The sequence below is a fragment of the Terrapene carolina genome, unplaced genomic scaffold, assembly GCF_002925995.2.
Source record: "Terrapene carolina triunguis isolate 2854851 unplaced genomic scaffold, T_m_triunguis-2.0 Scaffold96, whole genome shotgun sequence".
Taxonomy (NCBI): domain Eukaryota; kingdom Metazoa; phylum Chordata; order Testudines; family Emydidae; genus Terrapene; species Terrapene triunguis.
The window spans coordinates 47963832-47987183 of NW_020664447.1; the positions used below are offsets into that span (position 1 = coordinate 47963832).

Genomic DNA, 23352 nt, shown 5'->3' on the forward strand with positions numbered 1-23352 from the left:
TGATAACATTTCCCTCTTTATCTCGGAGAAATTGAATTGAGATGCTTCATTCCTCTCGCAAAACAGTTGACCACAATGTCTACTACGGTAATTATATCTCTAAGACAGACATAAATGATTTTAAATGACAATCATTATGAGAATTTGAAACAACAGATATTTATGCATTTTACCTTGATTCAGGAACTTTGATTCTAAACTGCAATTCCCAGTATACATTTGACTCACATGGTTTAATGAAAAACACACATAAATATAAGCTACCACCATTTTTTCCAGCTACAGAAATTCTTATAAGCTTTTAACTTAGTACTCTTCATCTATGAAGAAAAATAATGGAAACCTACCTATTCCAGTAGCTCCAGAACTGGTCGTGCAGATAGGCCTGGTGACTACATTCATCACCAAATGAAGCTTTGCTTTCAATCCAGTGAATTATGTGTCCTTCAACAGCTAGGGGGACAAAGCATTACTAATATAAAATGAATGCAAGCTCTGAAAATCTGACCACAACAAAGATTTGTAAAGTTCTACATTAATCAAAGAAGCTACCATATGACTTATACTTGAGGCACAGTTGTATACTTGTAAACCATCTTTCAAACATTTGCAATGAATATTTTTTTAAACAAAAATCTAAGAACCAAACAGTAGTGTTTACCTACAATTCTCTCAATTTAACGTTAATTACCGTGTGCTCCAAAATTCCTTTGAATGCACTTAAGCCAGTACAAACAGTTGCTCAATGAAAAAGGAGCCAGAATACTGAGGACAGAAGTAGAGCTATACCCATTTCCCCCTTACTCTCCCTCTTAGGTGCCAGGAAAGGGGATGGAAACAACTGGCGAATGCAGAGGCATGTAGGTGAGCTACTGCAGCAGAAACTTTTCAGCGCTGTATGTTGGGGTAGGAGAGGGAGCAGACAAGCAACAGAAATACCCCGCAGTGTTGAAAATTATGAACCGTACATACATATATATTTCTCTCTTTTCTCTTTGGAGTCACCTTTGTGGGGATGTGTTCTGTGCTATTAATATAGGAAGGATATGTCAAAGAAGTGACTTTTCCGTTTTTCTCCGAGACACTGCGGTTCATGGTGTCTTCCAGGAGCAAACTTCCAAACCATGCGCCAGTCACCACGAGAGGCCCATCTCCTGCACAAACAAGGTTTCACTCCTGAGGTTGACCAATTTTTCCAGTGGGAAGTTATGCCCATATAAGATGAGCCGGTCTCCCTCCAGGTAACTTGGGACAATGCCATGAAGAGCTTTGAAGAGCTTTCTTTTGTAGAGTTTTCTATAGCACCTATCACTGTAGTGTCTAGCTTACTAGTGCCTGAGGAACAAAACATTAAGTTTGACTTTGGGCGATGTGTTCTCAGAAGTTTGTGCTGCAAAGCCAGACAGGCTCTTGTATTCTACATCAATTGTAGCATTTTAAAAAGTTTCCCTTTTTATATCTAAGTAGAGAATCACAGTTATCAAGTAAATATGCATATCCATGGCCATCTCAAAGTCTGATAAGACGGGGAGTTAGTTGTCTTCCTGCCAGCCATAGATGGGGAGTAAAAAAGGTGCTCTATACAGCTACTGGGATTCATAGAGGCAGTGAGGCGTACAGACAGACAGCAAATCCATGGACTGTTTTAACCAACCAAAGAGGTGATGTTACAGAGCTAGCAAGTTTTCCAAAGTACTTGCCTTTCCCAACCAACATCTCCTTTAGCCTTCCAATGTTTTAACTGCAGCCAGTTGCTCTTCATCTGGTTCACCACAGCCAGGATGCTGGATAGCTGGGAGATGGTGATGTTTGTGTTTGATATGAAAGAGATTAATAGCTAGATATCATCTTTTTTTGCTAGATTTTTAGTCAGTGCTGTTTCACAATCTTCTTAATAGGTTCAACAAGACTGGTGAGACGACAGATCCGTGAAACTGAACAGATAAGAGTTTTGGAAGTGAAGGAGCCGGTGTTCATTGCAACTTTATGAGTGTGGCCTGACAGCATGTAATTAAGCCATCTCGGCGTAATCCTGCCAAGTCTCTGTGGTGGGACAGCAGACTATCATGGTTGAATGTATCAAATACTGTGGAGAGGTCCAGTTGTTTGAGTATGGATGTATGGCCTTTGTCCATGGTCATCTATTGGTGCCACCAGCACCATCTCTGTTCTTGAAAACTGAGTGGGAGGAGTCCAGAATATTGAAAATATCTAGGTGGAGTGGAAGATATCCCTTTGGATCTTTTCAAAATGCTTTCTCATAAAAGAGTGATTACATAGTGGAGAAGAATGTTGTGTTGAGTGATTATACCTTAAATACTGGTTAGATAATTGCATGATTTACAGTAAATGATGACAGATCTGTCTCATCAAAGCAGATGTTGACGATTTTGCTAGTAAGAGTCCTAGATGCTTGAAACACCAAGAAAGGCAAAAATCTGAGTCACAGATAATGGCTCAGTTCTCATATAGTGCTTCCATTTGTTCCTGATTTTTTCTGAAAAACACATTGACATATCGTTGAAAAGGGAGGTGCTAGATTCTGAAAATGTGTGGAATAACTCTTCTTGGTTAAGGTGGTGACTCACAAAGGGTCACTCAGCAACTGCTATTATGGAAGACATAGTGGGGTTGCTGGTTTGGTCAACAGGCCGAGTGGTCTGGGCCTGCTGCCACAGTCTCTCTTTTCGCCTAGTGTGTCTGGGATTCCTGGATGGGGTTCAACTGGGTCAGCTTCTTTGTCGGTGAACCCCTGGCTCTGCCAGTCCCAGGGCTAGGTGTAGGGGAATCTGACATGGATAGGGGGACCAAGGTCCTCTGCTCTGCCCGGTCCAGGGCCCTGAAAGTATGATAGCATGGGCTGGCCTATGCTTGGTTCCCCTCTAGTTCACCTTCCCTTGGGTCACTTGCTACCCCATCCAATGTCTCAGTTTGGGGTATGCCTGCTGTTATGTTACAGTCCTTTGCTCCAAACTCCCAGTCTCAGGGCTGATGAATGCAACCCTCTGGTCCCCTGAACAGGATTCTCCTTGCCTCTACGGTGATATCTTGAAGGAGGAGGAAGAAAGATTCACAGTTAGACCTCCTCAGTAAGAGCTCTTTTTCTGCCTTTCTTAGGGAAGTGCTCCTGCTAGAAATGGCAGATTATAATGATCAACAGATAGCTCAGGCAGTGGTGCTATAAGGAGGGCTTTGGGATGTATGGCCACTAGAAGGCATTCATGGACAGAGGACTGTTCTCTCGGGATGGCCTTCACCTGAGTAGGGAGGGAAATAGACTTCTAGGATGGAGGCTGGCACAACTGATTAGACTGAAGAACTTGTGGATCTAAAAGCGGAGGAGGCCTGGAATTACTTCAGGTCAAAGTTGCAGAAACTATCAGAAGCTTGAATCCCAAGAAAGGGGAAAAAATTCATAGGCAGGAGTTATAGACCAAGCTGGATGAGCAAGCATCTCAGAGAGGTGATTAAGAAAAAGCAGAAGGCCTACAAGGAGTGGAAGATGGGAGGGATTAGCAAGGAAAGCTACCTTATTGAGGTCAGAACATGTAGGGATAAAGTGAGAAAGGCCAAAAGCCATGTAGAGTTGGACCTTGCAAAGGGCATTAAAACCAATAGTAAAAGGTTCTATAGCCATATAAAGAAGAGGAAAACAAAGAAAGAAGAAGTGGGACCGCTAAACACTGAGGATGGAGTGGAGGTTAAGGATAATCTAGGTATGGCCCAATATCTAAACAAATACGTTGCCTCAATCTTTAATGAAGCTAATGAGGAGCTTAGGGATAATGGCAGGATGACAAATAGGAATGAGGATATGGAGGTAGATATTACCACATCCGAGGTAGAAGCCAAACTCGAACAGCTTAATGGGACTAAATCGAGGGACCCAGATAATCTTCATCCAAGCATATTAAAGGAACTGGCACATGAAATTGCAAGCCCATTAGCAAGCATTTTTAATGAATCAGTAAACTTAGGGGTTGTACTGTATGACTGGAGAATTGCTAACATAGTTCCTATTTGTAAGAAAGGGGAAAAAAGTGATCCGGGTAACTATAGGCCTGTTAGTTTGACATCTGTAGTATGCAAGGTCTTAGAAAATTTTTTGAAGGAGAAAGTAGTTAAGGATATTGAGGTCAATGGTAATTGGGACAAAAGACAACATGGTTTTACAAAAGGTAGAACATGCCAAACCAACCTGATCTCCTTCTTTGAGACGGTAACAGATTTTTTAGACAAAGGTAACGCAGTGGATCTAATTTACCTCAATTTCAGTAAGGCATGTGATACGGTTCCACATAGGGAATTATTAGTTAAATTGGAAAAGATGGGGATCAATATGAAAATTGAAAGGTGGATAAGGAACTGGTTAAAGGGGAGACTACAAAGGGTCATACTGAAAGGTGAACTGTCAGGCTGGAGGGAGGTTACTAGTGGAGTTCCTCAGGGATTGGTTTTGGGACCCATCTTATTTAATCTTTTTATTACTGACCTTGGCACAAAAAGTGGGAGTGTGCTAATAAAGTTTGCGGATGATACAAAGCTGGGAGGTATTGCCAATTCAGAGAAGGACCGGGATATCATACAGGAAGATCTGGATGACCTTGTAAACTGGAGTAATAGTAATAGGATGAAATTTAATAGTGAAAAGTGCAAGGTCATGCATTTAGGGACTAATAACAAGAATGTTTGTTGTAAGCTGGGAACTCATCAGTTGGAAGTAACAGAGGAGGAGAAAGACCTTGGAGTATTGGCTGATCACAGGATGACTATGAGCCGCAAATGTGATATGGCCGTGAAAAAAGCTAATGCGGTCTTGTGATGCATCAGGCGAGGTATTTCCAATAGAGATAAGGAGGTCTTAGTACCGTTATCCTATTGGGAACCAGGAAGTGGGCGGGCACTGCTAAAGGACCTCCCCCCAGCCTAAGGGGAGGATCCACAGGGCCTGGAAACCAAATAATTCGGGGGGGACAACTAATGAGATAACAGGGACGGGAGTGAGGTCAAAGGGTCAAACGAAGGGAACCTGACGGGGACACCGAGCAGAGAACCCCAGACAGCGCCCACTGCTCCTCGACGGCGTCAAGGGAACCAGTGGACGCCGCCCAGAGGAACTCTGCCTGGATGTGTGAGCGGATGGAGGATCGGAAATAGGCCCCACAGTCACAGGAGACCCATCGGCCAACCTCCTCTCCCTGGTTTTATAGCTGGCCGTTTTAGCCAGGGCCAGGAGGAGGTTGACCACTTTGTGTCAGGGCGGGACATGAGGGTGAGGAAGTGAAGGGTGTGGAGCACGAGCGTGTATAGATGTTTCCTTGGTGCTGTCTGGTGTTAGTACCGTTATACAAGGCACTGGTGAGACCTCATCTGGAATACTGTGTGCAGTTCTGGTCTCCCATGTTTAAGAAGGATGAATTCGAACAGGTACAGAGAAGGGCTATTAGGATGATCGGAGTAATGGAAAACCTGTCTTATAAAAGGAGACTCAAAGAGCTTGGCTTGTTTAGCCTAACCAAAGGAAGGTTATATTTATAGATTGCTCTCTATAAATATATCAGAGGGATTAATACCAGGGAGGGAGAGGAATTATTTAAGCTGAGTACCAATGTGGACACAAGCATAAATGGATATAAACTGGCCATAGCCTTGAAATTAGACAAAGGTTTCTAACCTTCAGAGGAGTGAAGTTCTGGTACAGCCTTCCAAGGAGAGCAGTGGGGGCAAAAGACATAACTGGCTTCAAGACTAAGCTTGATAAATTCATGGAGAGGATGGTATGATGGGATAGCCTAATTTTGGCAATTAATTGATCTTTGACTATTAGTGGTAAATATGCCCAATGGCCTGTAATGGGATGTTAGATGGGATGGGATCTGAGTTACTACAGAGAATTCTTTCCTGGGTGTCTGGCTGGTGAGTCTTTCCCACATGCTCAGGGTTTAGCTGATCGCCATATTTGGCGTCGGGAAGGAATTTTCCTCCAGGTCAGATTGGCAGAGGCCCTAGAGGGGTTTCGCCTTTCTCTGCAGCATGGGGCATGGGTCACTTGCTGGAGGATTCTCTGCACCTTGAAGTCTTTAAACCATGATTTGAAGTTCAATAGCTCAGACATAGGTTAGGGGTTTATTATAGGAATGGGTGGTTGAGATTCTGTGGCTTGTGTTGTGCAGGAGGTCAGACTAGACGATCATAATGGTCCTTAAAGTCTATGAGGTTTCTCTCCTTCCCCATGCCTCAGTGGCTGGAGCTCTTTTTATACTGCTCCTTTTCCCCAGGAGCATACTCAGCCATGCCTGAGGGGCGTAGCTTTCCTGGCCCAGTACTGCTGCAGCCTTTTCTCTGCCTCAGTGAGGGGTTTGTAGACCCTCATCACAGAGAAGACAAAATTCTTACTTTTTCCATCTAACAGCTGTTAAGTCTGAGAATTCCTTGTGTCTGATGAGCTAGATGCTTATATTATCCTTATCACCAGTAGGATGGGAATGCTAGAACTTACCTACATCTACCAGTTTTTCTCCATTGACAAAATTTTCTTCCTTCCTGATTCTTCTCTTTCAGGCTATTATGGACCCATGGAGATCTGTGGGGGCAATGAGGAGCGTGTGGATGCCAAAATGAGGCAAATGATTGGTTTAACTGATTTGCTGGATCTTCCATTCCATGGCCTTTTGGTGGGGGGGCATTACCCGAAAGATGTTTTGGCGTTTGACTGGGTCCATGAGTTTCTGGGGATAGACCATTATAAATGGTTCTGATCTCAGCCTCAGATGGTGGTCAGTTCAGGTTTGAGGTACAGGGATGTTACTTAAGCCCCCCACTTTCCAAAAAACACTTCTTACAGTTATTGAGTTACTACTGCAAATCCCTAAAAACAATATTTTATGATAATATTGGTAATGTATAAAGTATAACATGCATAATAATATTTACAGTAATATTTTAAAATATAATCTAGTTTTTCCTGCCTTATCATTAAGTAATGTTAACATCTTAATATAAGCACAATAAATACTAATAGAAAAAACTTTAAGGACTTACCTACCGGCACTTCTAAAATAAAATCTGGTGTTTTGTCATAACCCTTTGCACGAAGCTGTTCTTCAGCTGCATAGAGAACAAATACTATTGTTTATAACACTATTCTATTAACGAGACAGCAGTATAATTAATTTTCTTTTAAATAAAAGTGCAAGAATTACTAATGCAGTCATACATATCTTTCATATGTATGCAATGCTGTGTCACATTAAATGAACCTTCTTAGCAAACCTGAAGCATGGATATAAAAATGCTTCTTTGTCGTCTCTGCATTTTTATGTCTTCATTATAAACATCATTAATTCAAGCTGTCATACAGTACTTTGTAACCGAAAAAATGTTCAAAATAAAGAAATATATTTGCTTATTGAAAGAAGAATCTCACATTAGAATTAACCTGAACAGCTTTCTACTAATGCCACAAATGTACATATTCTATAGTTGCTTTATTTTATATTGATGTCTGTCTAAAGTAATTATAAAACTTTATCTTCCAATTGGAAAGCTATAAAAGAAAAAAGAGAAGACACAGAGTTTTATTTCTCTTGCATTATGTAGAATTTGCCAAATTTTACAATTCAGTAGTATATAAATTTAAAAGTACATTGTCTTCAAGATTTAAGTCTGTTTGTAATTCTTTATCCTTTATAAATACCAAAGCTTCTTTTAAGCAATATCTGACAATTTCCAGAACCATGACAGGGAGCAAACAAGACAAAATTGTAAAAAAGAAAAAAAAAAAAAAAAAAAGAAAAAAAACATCAACTCATGCCTTAAAAAGAAAAAAAAAACTTCAATACTTTCTAGTTGTTGTCCTTGACTTCTAATGCCATTAGACTGGTATTTCTGAAACACCATTTCTACATTAGATTTTGGAGTGACCTGGTCATTCAATTCCAGACATGGCTTTCTGTCTTCACCCAACCTCAACTAATTGCACAACCAAGTAACAAGGAAGGCTGTGTGGACTCTTAACATCTACTGGGCTGTTGACATTGTCATGCATCCCATTCGCCTTTCTGCACCACCTTTGATTAAAATTAATGGCCCATTCCCACGATTGGGTAGCTTATTTCCAATCCATTTATCAGCCTAGGACAGTGGTTTCATGGCAAATGTTCAGAACTCTGTTTTAGAACACTTTGTGCATATCCTGAAAGGTCAGCACTTTGAGCCGAAAGAACATTTTAATGACAAGAACAACGTTTAGATTTTTAAGGGTACATTTGTTAAAGGTTGTGAAAAATAAGAATCTGAAGTTAATTTTTCAGATGCTGAACTAGAAGTTACAGTAAAATCTCACTAATTTGCACTAAGACTAGGATATCCATTGGGGTAGTTATGAATTAGTGTGTAAGTGAACAACCAAAAGAACGGGGGAAATGCACTGCAAGATATACTTTATTCATTCATTTTGACGTGTACTAAGAAGATTACTCTAGTATATTGTAAAAATAAGTGTACAACACCTCACTATAGTGCCATATCAGCTATTAAGCCTTGGTAGAGAGCAAAAACCAGTGGATTTTTTTTTAACCCAGATATAAAATATATGGATGAGAGATGGGCAGATTAACAAAGCTCTACTTTATGCTAATCTCTGAAACCCATTGAGTCACACCATAACAACACGATAAATCAATATTCTGAAAATTTCTTCATCCTGACAGTAGTGAAGAATAGGATAACACCTGCCGCATGTATGAGGGAGCGTGGTTTCTTTTTGTTTCCCTGCTACCTTTTCCCCTGCCTCCCCATGTGGCTCAGTGGCAGGCTACCTCATGGCATCCAGGTAATGGAGCTTAACCCCCCACTCCTGCTGACACTGGACAACAGGCCCATGAGAGACCAACTGTTTGGCTCTTGCCTGCCAAGGTGAAAGAAGGGGAATGGCTTGTTTGCTTTTGCTACTGGTGAGTAGCCATTTTTGGCTCTGTCATCTCACCTACCCACTATGTGAATTCTGGCTTTCAGCAGAGGTCCCTGGGCAGGTCTGAGGGTGCAGAAGGCGCAATGGTCTCACACCTGTCCTCAGGTTTGTAGAACCTCAGCCTTTGGTACCCAGTTGAAGTCTGCACTGGAACATACTGCTGGGTATTCTGGGGAGTGGTTTTCCATTGGTTAAGGGTTTTTAATAATGTTTAGCACTGGAAGTGAAGTGAGTTCCTGGTAATGGAGAGAAGGTTACGGCTCTTGTTGCGGGAAGGGGGGGAAGGTGAAGGAGAGACAGCAGAATCTGATTTTCTTGGCTCATCTCTCATAGCTTAGAAACATTAAGACAAGCATTCTGGGTTAGTGAATACCTGTGCCAAATGTTCTGAGCATTTTAGACTTCAATTAATCATCCTAAATACAAAAATAAATATATATCGAACTGGAGGAGTTATTCACAGAAACATCAGATCCAACTTTGGAATTCCTCATTGTTTTCCTCTTTGTAACATTTTACTTTCAATTAGGGGTGTCAAGCAATTAAAAAAAATAATTGTGCTGTTAATAAAAATACCATTTATTTAAATATGTTTGGATGTTTTCTACACATTCAAATATAAAGATTTCAAATACAACACAAAATACAAAGTGTACAGTGCTCACTTTACATTTATTTTTATTATAATATTTGCACTGTAATAAACAAAAGAAATAGTCTAATACAAGTACTGTGGTGCAATATCTTTATCATGAAAGTTGAACTTACAAATGTAGAATTATGTACAAAAGATAACTGCATTCAAAAATAAAACAATGTAAAACTTTAAAGCCTACTAGTCCAGTCAGTCCTACTTCTTGGTCAGCCAATCACTCTGAGAAACAAATTTGTTTACATTTAGAGGAGGTAATGCTGTCTGCTTCTTGTTTACAATGTCACCTGAAAGTGAGAACAGGTGTTCTCATGGCACTGTTGTAGCCCGCGTCACAAGATATTTATGTGCCAGATGCGCTAAAGATTCATATGTCCCTTCATGCTTCAATCACCATTCCAGTGGACATGTGTCCATGCTGATGATGGCATCTGCTCGATAACGATGCAAAGCAGTGTGGACTGACGCACGTTCATTTTCATCATCCCAATGAGATGCCACCAGCAGAAGGTTGATTTTCTTTTTTTGTGGTTCGGGTTCTGTAATTTCCGCATCGGAGTGTTGCTCTTTTAAGACTTCTGAAAACATGCACCACACGAATGTTTAGCATAACTGGCATGTAAATACGTTGCAGTGCCGGCTACAAAAGTGACATGTGAACACCTGTTCTTAAGCGGGCAGCATTATCTCCCATAAATGTAAACAAATGTATTTGTCTTAGCAATTGACTGAACAAGAAGTAGGACTGAGTGAACTTGTAGCTGCTAAAATTTTACATTGTTTTGTTTTTGAGTGCAGTTAGAAACAACAAAAATCTACATTTGTAAATTGCACTTTCACAATAAAGAGCTCGCACTACAGTACTTCTATGAGGTGAACTGAAAAATACTTTTTCTTTTATCATTTTTACAGTGCAAATATTTGTAATAAAAATAATAATATAGAGTATTGTACACTTTGTTTTCTGTGTCGTAATTTAAATCAATATATTTGAAAATGTAGAAAAAAATCCAAAAAATATTTAATACATTTCAATTGGTATTCTATTGTTTAACAGTGTGATTAAAACTGTGATTAATTGCGATTACTTTTTTAAATTGCGATTAATATTATTTCAGTTAATGGTATGAGTTAACGGCAATCAATTGACAGCCCTACTTTCAATAGAAAATTCTCACTGAGAAACAGAAGGGCAGAGACCAAATTCTGTCTTTTATACTGCTGAGAACCCCATTAGCACGTCACAAATAACAAAACACAGTATTTTATTTCAATAAATATATGTATGCCCACAAGGTTTCCAAACATAATTGGCCTCTCAGAGTTGGTAAGACAACTCCCACCTGTTCATGCTCTCTGTATGTGTGTATATATATTTCCTCAATGTTTCACTCTATATGCATCCGAAGAAGTGGGTTGTAGCCCACGAAAGCTTATGCTCTAATAAATTTGTTAGTCTCTAAGGTGCCACAAGTACTCCTGTTCTTTTTATAAAAAAGTAGAGTTATTTTTGAAGACAGGCATCTATAGTACATAGCACCAAACTTTGTAGGCTTCCGAGAGAACTGCATGGGAGCCTAAATACCAGCATTATTAGCACCATTTATCGGTACACTACTGTTTGAAATCACAGCATCATTGAAATGTAGGACGGGAAGGGACCTCGATAGGTCATCGAGTCCAGTTCCCGGCACTGAGACAGGACTAAGTATTATCTAGACTATCCCTAACAGGTGTTTGTCTAACCTGTTCTTAGCAACTTCCAGTGACAGAGATTCCACAAGCTCCCTAGGTAATTTGTTCCAGTGCTTAATTACACTTACCCACAATTGTTAAGGTTGGTTTAAAAAAGTATACTTGTAGCTTCATGCTGTTGTTGATTCATTTTTTGTTTTAAAACACAATTCATGAGGATAGAAATTTCCACACTGAGGAATTTTCAAGCTACTTTGCAAATGTAACTGCTTGAATGGGAACAAGATTGCTGACTAAACCTGACAGGAACCTGGGATTCCTGTTCTGAGGGAAATGCTGAAGTTTCAAAAAATAAAATAAATAAAATAAAATAAAATCATTCTGCATTCAAATGAAACCTCAACATTTCCCACAGAATGGGGAATTTTATTCCAAAATTTTATTATGAAAAACAAAACAAAACATAAAACAATGGTGAAGCTCATTGAGCTGCCAAGAGACCTGGCAACCCTGCTTCTAGGCTCCCTGCTGAACTAACAGGAGCCTGGAAGCCTTGCCTCAAGCTGGGGCTCTCAGACGCCTCCTGGCTGCATAGGAGGAAGTCTGGAAGCAGGGCACAGAGCGGGGAGCCTAGAAGCCCAGGGCCACGAGGCTTCTTCCTTCATGACAAGGAGCCTGGAATCACTGAGAATCCTGGCCTGAGCTGGGGCTCCCAGCATGTCCAGACTCCTGACTTTGTGGCCGTCAATCAGGCAAGCCGCTGTGGAGGTGGGAAAGCTGGCAGAAAACCAGGCAGATTTCCTGTGAAGATTTCCTGGTTTCTATCCAAAGATTTGACAAAATCAACATATTCCTGCAAAATGTTTTGATTTCATAGAATCAGCATTTTCCAACAGAAAAATGTTCCATCTGAAAATTTCTGACCAGGGTTGACTTTTGAGATAGCGGAAAAGTGTCTTGAGGTTGCTGAGATGGACAAATGCAATCCCTTCTCTATTTGTGTTTTCAGACGCAGTCAGTCGTGATTCTGAAGAGATGGAAAAAGAACAGGAGTACTTGTGGCACCTTAGAGACTAACAAATTTATTAGAGCATAAGCTTTCGTGGGCTACAACCCACTTCTTGAAGAGATGGAGGAACTTTGGGTTATAACCTGCAAATTGGGCCCTTATCTTTCTTGGTTGGTGAAGTTCAGCTGGAAGGTACTGGGTCCTTTTTTGAGAAGTTGATCAGTGCATCCCTTTACATAAAGGTAAAATGCCATAATCTCTGAAAGCAATAGTTAGGCCTCTGCTCAAGAAACCATCTCTTGATGTGGACACTCTCACCAAATAATGCCATCTCAAACCAAATTTTTTGATGGAGGGTTGAGAAAAAACAATTGCAGTAATATCCAGACCTCCGATTTCCTTAATTCCCATCACTCTGGCTTAAATCTTGAAGATGTTATGGAGGCTATGCTGCCTGAAGATCAAATGTTTTTTATCAATTATTTTAGATCCATCAGCTCTGTTTTTACACTCTTGACCACAATGTATTGTAGACTTGTCTATGGACTCTTATGGGTAGACAGAGCTGCTTTTTAGAGGTTCTATTGGTCTCTTTCTGAGAAATCTTCAACGGTAATGCTGTGTGACTGATCATTTGCCACAAAGGCGCTCTCAGACAGTACAACACTAAGTTCTGTTCTGCCACCCATCTGTTCAATATATACATGTCTCTGTTTAGAAAGATAGTGAGGCAGACTTGGCCGTGGTGCTTTTAGATATCCAACTTCGTTTTTAATTCAGACACGGATGGTGAGGCCCAGTAACTTTCTCCATATCTAATACTGGGTCCTGAATGAATTACTTGGGTGAGCCTCAATTCACAGATGACTGACATAATGGTTGTAGTTTGGGGAAGTAACCTGAAGACATGATGAAGAATAGATCAGTACTCCCAAATGAGGTAGTATGCCCATCATTTGTAACTCAGGTTCACAAACTGGAACTCATATTGTCTTCTACTGCTTCTGGATCCTCCGGAGACTTCAGAGGCACTTTCTCCACACTGTGCTTTGTAACAATTTTTTCTGGGCATAGATAAATGTCAATGTTTGTGTTGCCTGGAGATTGTATGGATGTAATACCATCCACACGTGGCTGAACCCAAAGACCACTTGGAAACTTCAGCTAGTGCAGGTGTTTGCTCACTTATTAAAACCTGTATAGATCAAAGGCAGGATATTACAAAAGTGTTCCTTAGTGTGCATTTGCTTCCAGTTTGTTTCTAGGTGAACTTTAGGATGTTGATTTTGACCTATAGGTCTCTGCTCCGGGAAGCTGATCTACCCTGATCCCACCATAATTTAGATCAATTTATGGTCTCTAAGGAACTATATGCCAGTGGAGGATCACTATAGTTCCACCACATGCCTTGTCTAGTCCTCCCCACCATGCCCATATCTTCCCTGATACACCCACTGTGTCAGGGATGTGATGCTGATGCAGGAAACAGCTTTGCTGGCTTTATGCAGGTTTGGGAATTCACTGCTGGGGAGAGTACACCAACAGGGGAATTCTCTGCTGGTCATTTGTGCTAAGAATGGGGTTTCTTTGTGCCCCAAGATTTAAAAGGAAGGGAACTGGTGACTGGGCAATATAAGTCATGGGTCATCACCTCTGGAACTCATTTCCCACTCACGGTCTAACAAAGCCCGAATTCACTGAGCATTAGAGCAAACTGCAAGGCTTGTATATTTTCCTAGGATTTTTCTGAGGGTGTGGAAAGAGGCGGAAGGGAAGGGGAAAGATTTTAATTTTGGATGGATTGAATATGCTCTTCTTGTGGATACTGATCAAATGTGTTTTCATAACATCAAAGCCTAGAACTTGAGACAGACACATTTAATACATTGAAAGAAAAAATACTTAACACATCTTAATTCTTAAGTGAGCTTATATAAATACAGTACTTCAGTATATTTTAAATATATACCATAAATTAAATTTCCTTTATTTATGAAGGAATGAGACAATCCCTTCTAGAATTGCTAAAATTTTGTATATGACAGCACAAATTACATACACTTATTTTTATTTTTTAAAGGGTAACCTGAAGTCTATCGTAGGTAAGGATTCATTAAAAATTAAGTCTGATTTGTGTACTACAGAAGCTTATACAAGGCCACAAAAATGACAATCACTTGGGTTGAAGGATCCTTTAGTGAGTCATCTAGTTCATCCCCTTGTATCATGCCAGGATTGATTTCATTAAACATACTTGATAGATGAGTGTCAGGTCTAGCCTTGAATTTTTCAGTGAAGGTGATTCCACAACCTTCCCAGGCAGATTGTTCCTGTACTTAACTGTTCCTATAATTATGAATTTTTTCTAGTATTTAACTTCATCTTCCCAACTGCAGCTTAAGCCTATTACTACTAGTTCTGCCCTTAATTCAATAGTAGGAATAACTGGCCACTGACATTTTCATAGCATCCCCTTTTACATATGTAAATAGTTATTCCTGCCCTCCAACATCTTTACTCTAAACTGAAAAGGTCCATTAATCTGAACTCTCCTCTGTGTCATATTTTCAAATGCTTAATGATTTATTATTCTCTTAAATTTTTCAAATTTGTTCAAGATGTCCAAAATACTAACCTGTGTGTAGTAGGTGCTATACCGTGGGTAATTACAAGCCCCTCCCCCGCAAAAGAGGAGGTTATGTTAAAACATTTATTGTTAAAAACAACAACAACAACAACAAACCCTTTAACTGTATATTTTAAATTTTTTTAGGGTGTGTGTATAATGGGTCACCCAACCTCGATGGACTCGGGGAAGGAGTGAGAGTCTCTTATGGACAGTCCTCGGCAGGGATCTGTCCTTGTGCCCACAAGAGTGTCCCTTACTCTCATGGGAAGCCCTGGAGAAGAGTCTTTGGGCTTAGACACTGAGGGCTCCGCTTCTTAAGCATGTGCTTAGAAGGGCGCTGTTCATTTGGTTAGGCCAATGTATGGCGGTCTTTTTGGCCTAGATCAGAGTGGGGCTTCATAGCCTTCTCCATTAAGTATTTTCTAAGGCAAAAGGTCACAAGCTTTGCGAGTACTCTGTGGAACAGAGCGACAAATGCTGCACTTTGCTGAAATGTGTGTCTCATCCAGACAGTAGCGGCTGCGTTGGTTTGTTCAAGTTTGATGGAGTAGTATCTAGGGCAGGCAATATAGTTTTTGAAGCCCAGGAGTCTGGGCATAGTTCCTGACCATGGGGAGGGAGTTCCCGATCCAAGGAAACAAACTACACTAATTACACTAAGACTAACTGAACTAAGTTAAAGAATAACTATTTACAATCTTACAGGTTTTCTGAAAGGCTGAAGCAAGAGAGGACACTGGATTCTGACTCTGACTATGCAGCTGTAAGAAAGAGCTGATAGGGCACTGACCTGCACTGCTTCTTTTACTCTCACTTGGGAGCACGAGGAGGCCAACAAACAGTGCTTGTTAAAATCTCTGGACTCATGCGCATGTTGAGCTTGCATACCCACATGTGGAATACACACAGGGACCAACACTCGAAAAAGAACTGTGTATTTTTTAAAAAATTCAAAAACTCAGGAAATGTATCATTAAGTTCTCTGCACCAACTTTAACGTTGCACCATATTCTTGCCCACCATCTTTAGGTAGGAGACCTTCATGAGATCCCACAAAACTCAAGTCTATCTTGAATTAATTAATAATGAATGTATTTAATTAATTAGTAATGAATTAATTCCCACTATTTGGTGTTTAATTGTAAGCTGATATCATCTGTGCCCACCATTCCAGTGGGTCCACACAGTATTATGGGGAAAAGGGCAGTAGGGAGATGCAATGATCAAATCTCTTCTCTGTATCGGAAAGGTGCCCGGGGATTTGAGGCTAGAAACGTGTTCTTGGTATCTGGAACCTGCACAAGATACATGATTTATAGAGGAAAGCAGCATCCTGCCCGTGCAACATGCAGGACCCAGATGGATTAAGCAGAAGAGCAGGAGATGCACTGTATGCATCTTGTGACTTGCAGGTACATATGACTTGATGAGTGACTGGAGGGAAAATAGTGGGGCAGGAAAAAGCTGGCAGCTGCATGCCTAAGTAAAGCCACACGCAGATATATGGGTCAGTGACCAATGTGTAGAATGGACAAGATGAAGGTAGATCTCTGGACTTTATGTGCAGGTCAAAATGACATATAGGAGAGAATCAGTGGCATTTGAAGCCCCTAAATAAGGTTAAGATTTTGTCATGGGTATTTTTAGTAAAAGAGACAGGTCGCAGGCAATAAACAAAAATTCATGGAAGCCCCATGACCTGTCCCTGACTTTTACTAAAAATACACGGGGGGAGAGGGAGGGCTAACAGTTGGAGCCTGCCGAGGGATGACCATTGTGCACCTCTCCAGCCTCTTCTTCTGCAACGGGGGCAGACAGCTTCTCCAGCCCTGCTACTCTGGCAGGGGCTGAAGCCAAAAAAGTCATGGAGGTCCATTAAAGCCACAGAATCTGTGACCTCCGTGACAAAATAATATCCTGACCCATAAACAATAGAGCATACTAGGTCTGTGGAAGATGTAGGGGAATGTTGTCTCTGATTCATATTTGAAAGGTAAGTTGAGATGTATAGTCTCTGGCCTGCTGGAAGAGGACTGGTTGGGTATAGAGTCAAGGTATATTGTCTCAACATTAATCCCCTTAATGACAATTTTTGTTTCTTGTTTTTTTTTTAAGCAGAAAAATATTTTTGTAAGCTCATAACCCAACAATGGGTGAACAGATTAGAACTGTATTTTATAATTTATGCTCATGAGTCACACGCTCTGTTGGTAGAATTTATAACCTCCATGAAGCCCTGACTGTGATTCTTCCCCCCAAAAAGGTAGGTAAAATATTGGTTGCAAAATTTTTTTTACAAAAATTGTCTGTTTCAGAGGTCATGAAACTTTTTGACCAATTTTGCCATTATGTAGATATGTGTTTGTGCCTTATGTTCCCTATAGGCCATATGGTTTAACTGACGGAGCACAGGACTGGTGATTAGGAAATCTTAAATTTGTATTTCCACCTCTGCTACTGCCACTGGACACTACACACTCATATAGCCTTTTACAGGCTATACCCATTTTACAGACAGGAAAAGACCTATTTTGTGACTAATTTAGTGGGCTGGGAATCAAGATATGGATTCTTATCCTGTTTCTGACACGGATTTACTATGTGACATGTTATTTTGTAGGACTGAGGACTGACTTATAATAAATGCATTATTCTAACTCCACAGTAATTGAAATGACTCTATATTAATTGCCTCACTTGGTTTGCTTACAATAATCCTATTAATATAACCAAGAAAATCCCAAGAAAGTATGTGCCTTTTTTGTGACAGCATAGCATTATTCAGTTTATCAATTTAAAATGATCAAGTCCTTCTCTTTAATAACTACTGTCTGGCCAGTAATCCTTTGGCTTTATATTTGTATATAATGATTTAATCTTATTTTACTGATTTCAGTTCATTGTTTAATATGCCAATATTGTGTTGTATTTTAATTATTTCTCAAATGTTCGTGATTCCTTCACCTATTCTACTCATCCATGAATATACACAACCCATATACTTTCCATTTCATCCTCCAAATTGTTAATACAAATACTTAATAATATTGGACTCACTTGCCTATTGGTACCGCCAAACAGGTTAAAAATATCAGTATACGTCTTTAAGTCATTCAAGAGAAATGTTGCAAAAAAATGGAAGTGTCACTAAAATGATCATTTACTAAAGAGTCTTATAACAAAAAGCAGCTTTATACACAAGTCTGAAAAGTAACATCATCTTGTCTTTTACATAAAACTGGAAACAGCTAACATCCTGGAAATACAGTACCAAATATAATCTAAAATAGTGTATTTCCCCCCAGTACTTCTTGACTCTGTCAGTTATGAACAACTTTTTTTTCCATACCCTGCCTTTAATATCACTTGTAAGATGTTTTTATTTGTTGTTATTATTATTACTACAGTAATTACAAGCCAGAGCCAAAAAAATAGTACTGAGCTTTTCCAGACCTGAACCACTAAGTTCCTATGTTTGATTTAAAAAAAATGTTCTAAGTTTTATGTTCCACTAGAGTCATGTAACCCACATTTCTTTAATTTCCCTAGGTTTATGTTATATGAAACCATACTACATGGCTTACAAAAATTGATACACTATGTCCTAAGAAATTCCTTTATCTACTAAAATTGTTATCCTATCACAGAAAGAAACTAAGTCTGGCACGACTTGCTTTTGGATAAATCCATAATACTTACTATTTATCACTTAAGCTATTTTCTGTTCCTTTTTGTAAAAGTTAGGACATTATTTGTTCAATAGAGGTATTAGTTTTAGGTGAAACTAATATGTGTGTTGTATTATCTTTCTACATAAGAAATCTCTTTGAAGAATACAACAGTTTACTATAGTACTAGGTTGCAGCTGTCTTATTTTTATATAATCTCACCACAGAAGGATTTCAAGGTATAAAAACTATAAAGGATAGTTACCTGCTCCGTAACTGGCATTCTTCGAGATGTGTTGCTCCTGTCTATTCCACAGTAGGTGTGTGTGCCGGAAGTATTTCCCTTAGCAGTATCCGTAGCCGGGGAGCCCCGCGGAGACCCCTGGAGTGGCGCCTGTATATCGCGCTATAAGGGGAGCCATGGGCTCCCCCCACCCTCGGTTCCTTCTTGCCAGACAACTCCAACAAAGGGGAAGGAAGGCGGGGTGTGCAATAGACAGGAGCAACACATCTCGAAGAACACCAGTTACGGAACAGGTAACTGTCCTTTCTTCTTCGAGTGATTGCTCCTGTGTATTCCACAGTAGGTGATTCCAAGCAGTATCTGTTGGAGGTGGGTAGGAGTTCACAATGGTTCGGGACGAAGTACCGCCCTGCCGAACCGGGCAGCGTCCCTAGACTGGGAGACGATCGCGTAATGCGAAGTAAATGTGTGAACTGAGGCCCATGTGGCCACCCTACAGATGTCCTGAATGGGGACATGGGTGGCATAGGCTGCTGATGAGGCCTGAGCCCTCATAGAGTGAGCCTTAATGATAGGTGGCGGGGGAATCCCTGCCAGGTCATAGCACGTGCGTATGCACGAGGTAATCCAGCGGGAGAGCCGCTGTGTAGAGATAGGTTGCCCTCTTGCCCGCTCGGACGAGGCAACATAGAGCTGAGAGGATCTCCGGAACGGCTTAGTCCGATCCAGATAAAAAGCCAACGCCCTACGCACATCTAGAGTATGGAGGCTGCGTTCCTCGTTAGAGACGTGGGGCTTAAGGCAGAGCACGGGAAGAAAGGCGGAAACCACCTTCGGGAGGAACGCCGGGTGTGGGCGAAGCTGGACCTTATCCCTATGGAAAACCGTATAGGGGGGTTCTGAGTTTAAGGCCCTGAGTTCCGAGACATGTCGGGCAGACGTGATCGCCACGAGGAAGGCCACCTTCCATGAGAGGTGCGATCAGGAACACGTGGCTAGTAGTTCGAAGGGGGGGCCCCGTGAGACATGACAAGACCAAGTTGAGGTCCCATTGTGGCACGGGGGGTCTAGCGTACGGGAACGAATGGACTAGGCCCTTCAGGAAGCGGGAGGTCATAGGGTGGGAGAAGACAGAGTACCCTTGCACCGGCGGGTGAAAAGCCGATATGGCTGTGAGGTGCATCCTGACCGAGGCCGGTGCCGGACCTTGGGTCCTAAGGGACAAAAGGTAGCCCAGGACGAACTGGATAGGAGCGGCGGAGGGGAGAAACTCCTCGCTCGCTCGCCCACCTGGTAAATCTGGACCACTTCACCACGTACGTCCGACACGTGGACAGCTTCCTGCTTTCCAGGAGGACCCGCCTAACCTGCTCCGAACACCTGTTCTCCTCCTCATTTAGCCACGGAGCAGCCACGCTGTCAGGTGGAGAATGGCCAGGTTGGGAGAGGAGGTCCAGGCGGAGCGGTAGCGCCCTCAGGGGGGCCGCCAAGAGGCATTGTAGGGGCCCGTACCAGTGCTGGCGGGGCCACGCTGGGGCTATGAGAATGACCCTTGCCTTGTCCACCTTTACCTTCTCCAGGACCTTGGCGATGAGGGGGAGCAGGGGGAAGGCATATAGGAGCTGGCCCGACCAGCTCATGAGGAACGCGTCGGAGATCGCGCCTTCCCTCACGCCTCTCCTGGAGAAGATCTGGGGGCAACGCCGGTTCTGGCGGATTGCAAACAACGATCTGGGGAGCTCCCCACCTCTAGGAAGATCCGGTGGGCGACCTCCGAGTGGAGCGACTACTCGTACTGGGGGGAGAAGACCCTGCTGAGGCGGTCCTCTTGCGTATTGTGTACGCCCGGGAGATGAGCAGCCCTCAGGGAGATATCGTGGGCTATACAGAATTCCCATAAGGCCAGGGCTTCCCGGCATAGGGCTAGGGAACAAGTACCACCTTGCTTGTTGATATAGTACATGGCGGCGGTGTTGTCCGTGAGGACTCTGACTACCCTGCCATGGAGATGCGTGAGAAACACCGTACACGCCAGTCGTATTGCCCTGAGTTTCCTGAAATTTATGTGCAGGGACAAGTCCGGGGTCGACCATGTCCCTTGGGTCTGCACGTCTCCCATGTGGGCTCCCCAGCCTAGGTCCGAAGCATCGGACATCAGGTCTATGGATGGGCTGGCCTCCCTAAAGGGAACCCCTTGTAGCATATTGCTCAGGAGGGACCACCACCGAAGGGAAGCCAATACCGGGATTGTGAGGATCTTGTCCAGGCCGTCCCGGGCTTGGGAGAACTGGGAGGCTAGCCATAGTTGGAGGGGCCTCATCCGGAGTCTGGCATGGTGGACCACGTACGTGCAGGCAGCCATGTGTCCCAGAAGCCGGAGGCATGCTCTAGCTGTGGTCACCGGGAACGTGGAGACCGAGGCAATGAGATCCCTTAGGGTCTCAAACCTGTCCAGGGGAAGAGAGGCCATAGCCTTGGAGGAGTCTAGGAGAGCTCTGATGAATTCTATGCGCTGGACTGGTACTAGAGTAGATTTGGCCTCGTTCACAACCAGGCCTACGTTTTTGCAGGTGGCCAGGAGTAGCCGCACGTGGAACTCCACCTCTGGACGAGACTCGCCCTTGAGGAGCCAGTCGTCCAGGTAAGGAAAGATTTGTACCCCCTGCTTCCTGAGGTACACTGCCACCACTGCCATGCATTTCATGAACACTTTGGGGGCTGTGGACAGGCCAAAGGGGAGGATCGCAAACTGGTAGTGCCTCGTCCCCATCGCCAATCTGAGGAAGCGTCTGAGCCCCTCGAAGATGTGGACGTGGAAATAAGCGTCCTGGAGATCCAGGGTAGCGTACCAGTCCCCTGGGTCTAGGGAGGGGATAATAGAAGCCAGGGACACCATGTGGAACTTGGAACAGGCTAGGAACCTGTTCAGGTCGCGCAGGTCCAGGATGGGTCTGAGACCCCCTTTCCCCTTGGGGATCAGGAAGTAACGGGAGTAAAACCTCTTGCCCTGGAACTGTGTCGGGATGCGTTCCACCGCCCCGAGGCTGAGTAGCCGATCCATCTCCTGGTCTAGGAATCGGGCATGCTCAGGACCCCCCAGGACCATGATGGGGGGGCGGGTGGCTTGGTGGGGGAGAAGTGAACTGCAAAACGTATCCCTTGGAAATAGTACTGAGGACCCACTGGTTCGACTTTATGCGGGACCAAGCCCTGAGGAAGGCAGACAATCGCTTGCAGAACACAAACTTTATTAGTTGGGGGGGCTCCCTGGCAACAGGCCTGGTGCCCCCCTGCAAACAGTCAAAATCGATGCTTCCCCTGCCTCTTGCCCTTAGGGGGACCGGGCTGTTGAATAGAGCGGGATTGCCTCTGAGACCAGCGTTTCTGGTCTCTAAGCCTTTTATATGGGGGCTTGTATCTGCTCCTAGCAGGTTGAGCCGCCGGAAGCGATTTGGCCTTGTCCTTGGTCGGAGGGACGTAGAGGCCCAAGGTCTGCAGGGTGGTGCGGGAGTCTTTCATCCCATGCAGCCTGACGTCAGCGAAAAGCGCCATGCCATCGAATGGGAGGTCCTGCATCAGAGATTGGGCCTCCGTTGACAGACCCGGTAACAGGAGCCATGACACCCGGCGCATGGAGACTGCGGAAGCCATGGAGCGAGCCGTCATATCAGCTGCACCCGACGCCGCCTGCAGGGCCGCCTTAGCCGCCGTCGACCCCTCTTCCACCAGAGCCCTGAAGTCCTTCCTGTCCCTGTCTGGGAGAAGGGGCTCAAACTTAGGCAAGGACTCCCACAGGTTAAAGTCATACCTGCTGAGCAAGGCCTGGTGGTTGGCTACTCTCAGCTGAAAACTAGCTGACGAATAAATCTTTCTGCCAAAGGAGTCGAGTCTCCTGGCATCTTTGTTCTTAGGGGTGGGCGCGGGTTGGCCTTGGCGCTCCCTGTGGTTCACCGACTCAACCACAAGTGAGTTAGGTGCCGGGTGGGAATAAAGGTATTCGTGACCCTATGCCAGCACAGAGTACTTTCTCTCAGCCTTCTTGGAGATTGGAGCCAAGGAGGCGGGAGTTTGCCACAGGAAACTGGTGATGCTGGCAATACCTTGGTGTAGTGGCAGGGCCACACGGCCTGGTGCCGAGGGAGATAAAAGGTTGAAGAGGGAATCAGACGGTCCCTCCATCTCCTCGGCTTGCAGCTGAAGGCTGGATGCCACCCACTGCAGCAAGTCCTGGTGTGCCTTAAAGTCCTCCTGCGGGAACAAAGGCGGAGGAGCCACAATGGCGTCGTCCGGTGCCGGAGACGCAGCACGCACGGAGCCAGGCACTGCGATCAGTGCTGGGGCATCGAGACCCAGGTCGGAGTCCGGTCGCGGGTCCACCGAGTCCTGGCCCGTCGACTTATCCCGTGGACGGCCCGACGAGGCCGATGGAGCCTGGAATGCTCCGGCAACCGTACAGGCCCCGGGCTGGGTCAGTACCTGCTGCC

At 43.3% G+C, this 23352-nt stretch overlaps 1 protein-coding gene across 4 annotated transcripts in view; it reads right to left on the bottom strand.

Annotated features, from left to right (window-relative positions):
* Positions 1-23352, bottom strand: part of CUNH15orf41 (chromosome unknown C15orf41 homolog) — a 182942-nt gene that overhangs the window by 82100 nt on the left and 77490 nt on the right. For 3 of the 4 annotated variants that reach the window (XM_026651445.2, XM_024200988.2, XM_024200989.2), the window contains exons 9-10: positions 7042-7107; positions 348-453 (exon numbers count right to left, since the gene is read on the bottom strand). In XM_026651445.2, the coding sequence (XP_026507230.1) occupies positions 348-453; positions 7042-7107 (172 nt within the window). Of the gene's footprint in view, positions 1-347; positions 454-7041; positions 7108-23352 lie in introns of those variants that run through there. The other variant, XM_024200990.2, reaches the window with a different exon arrangement.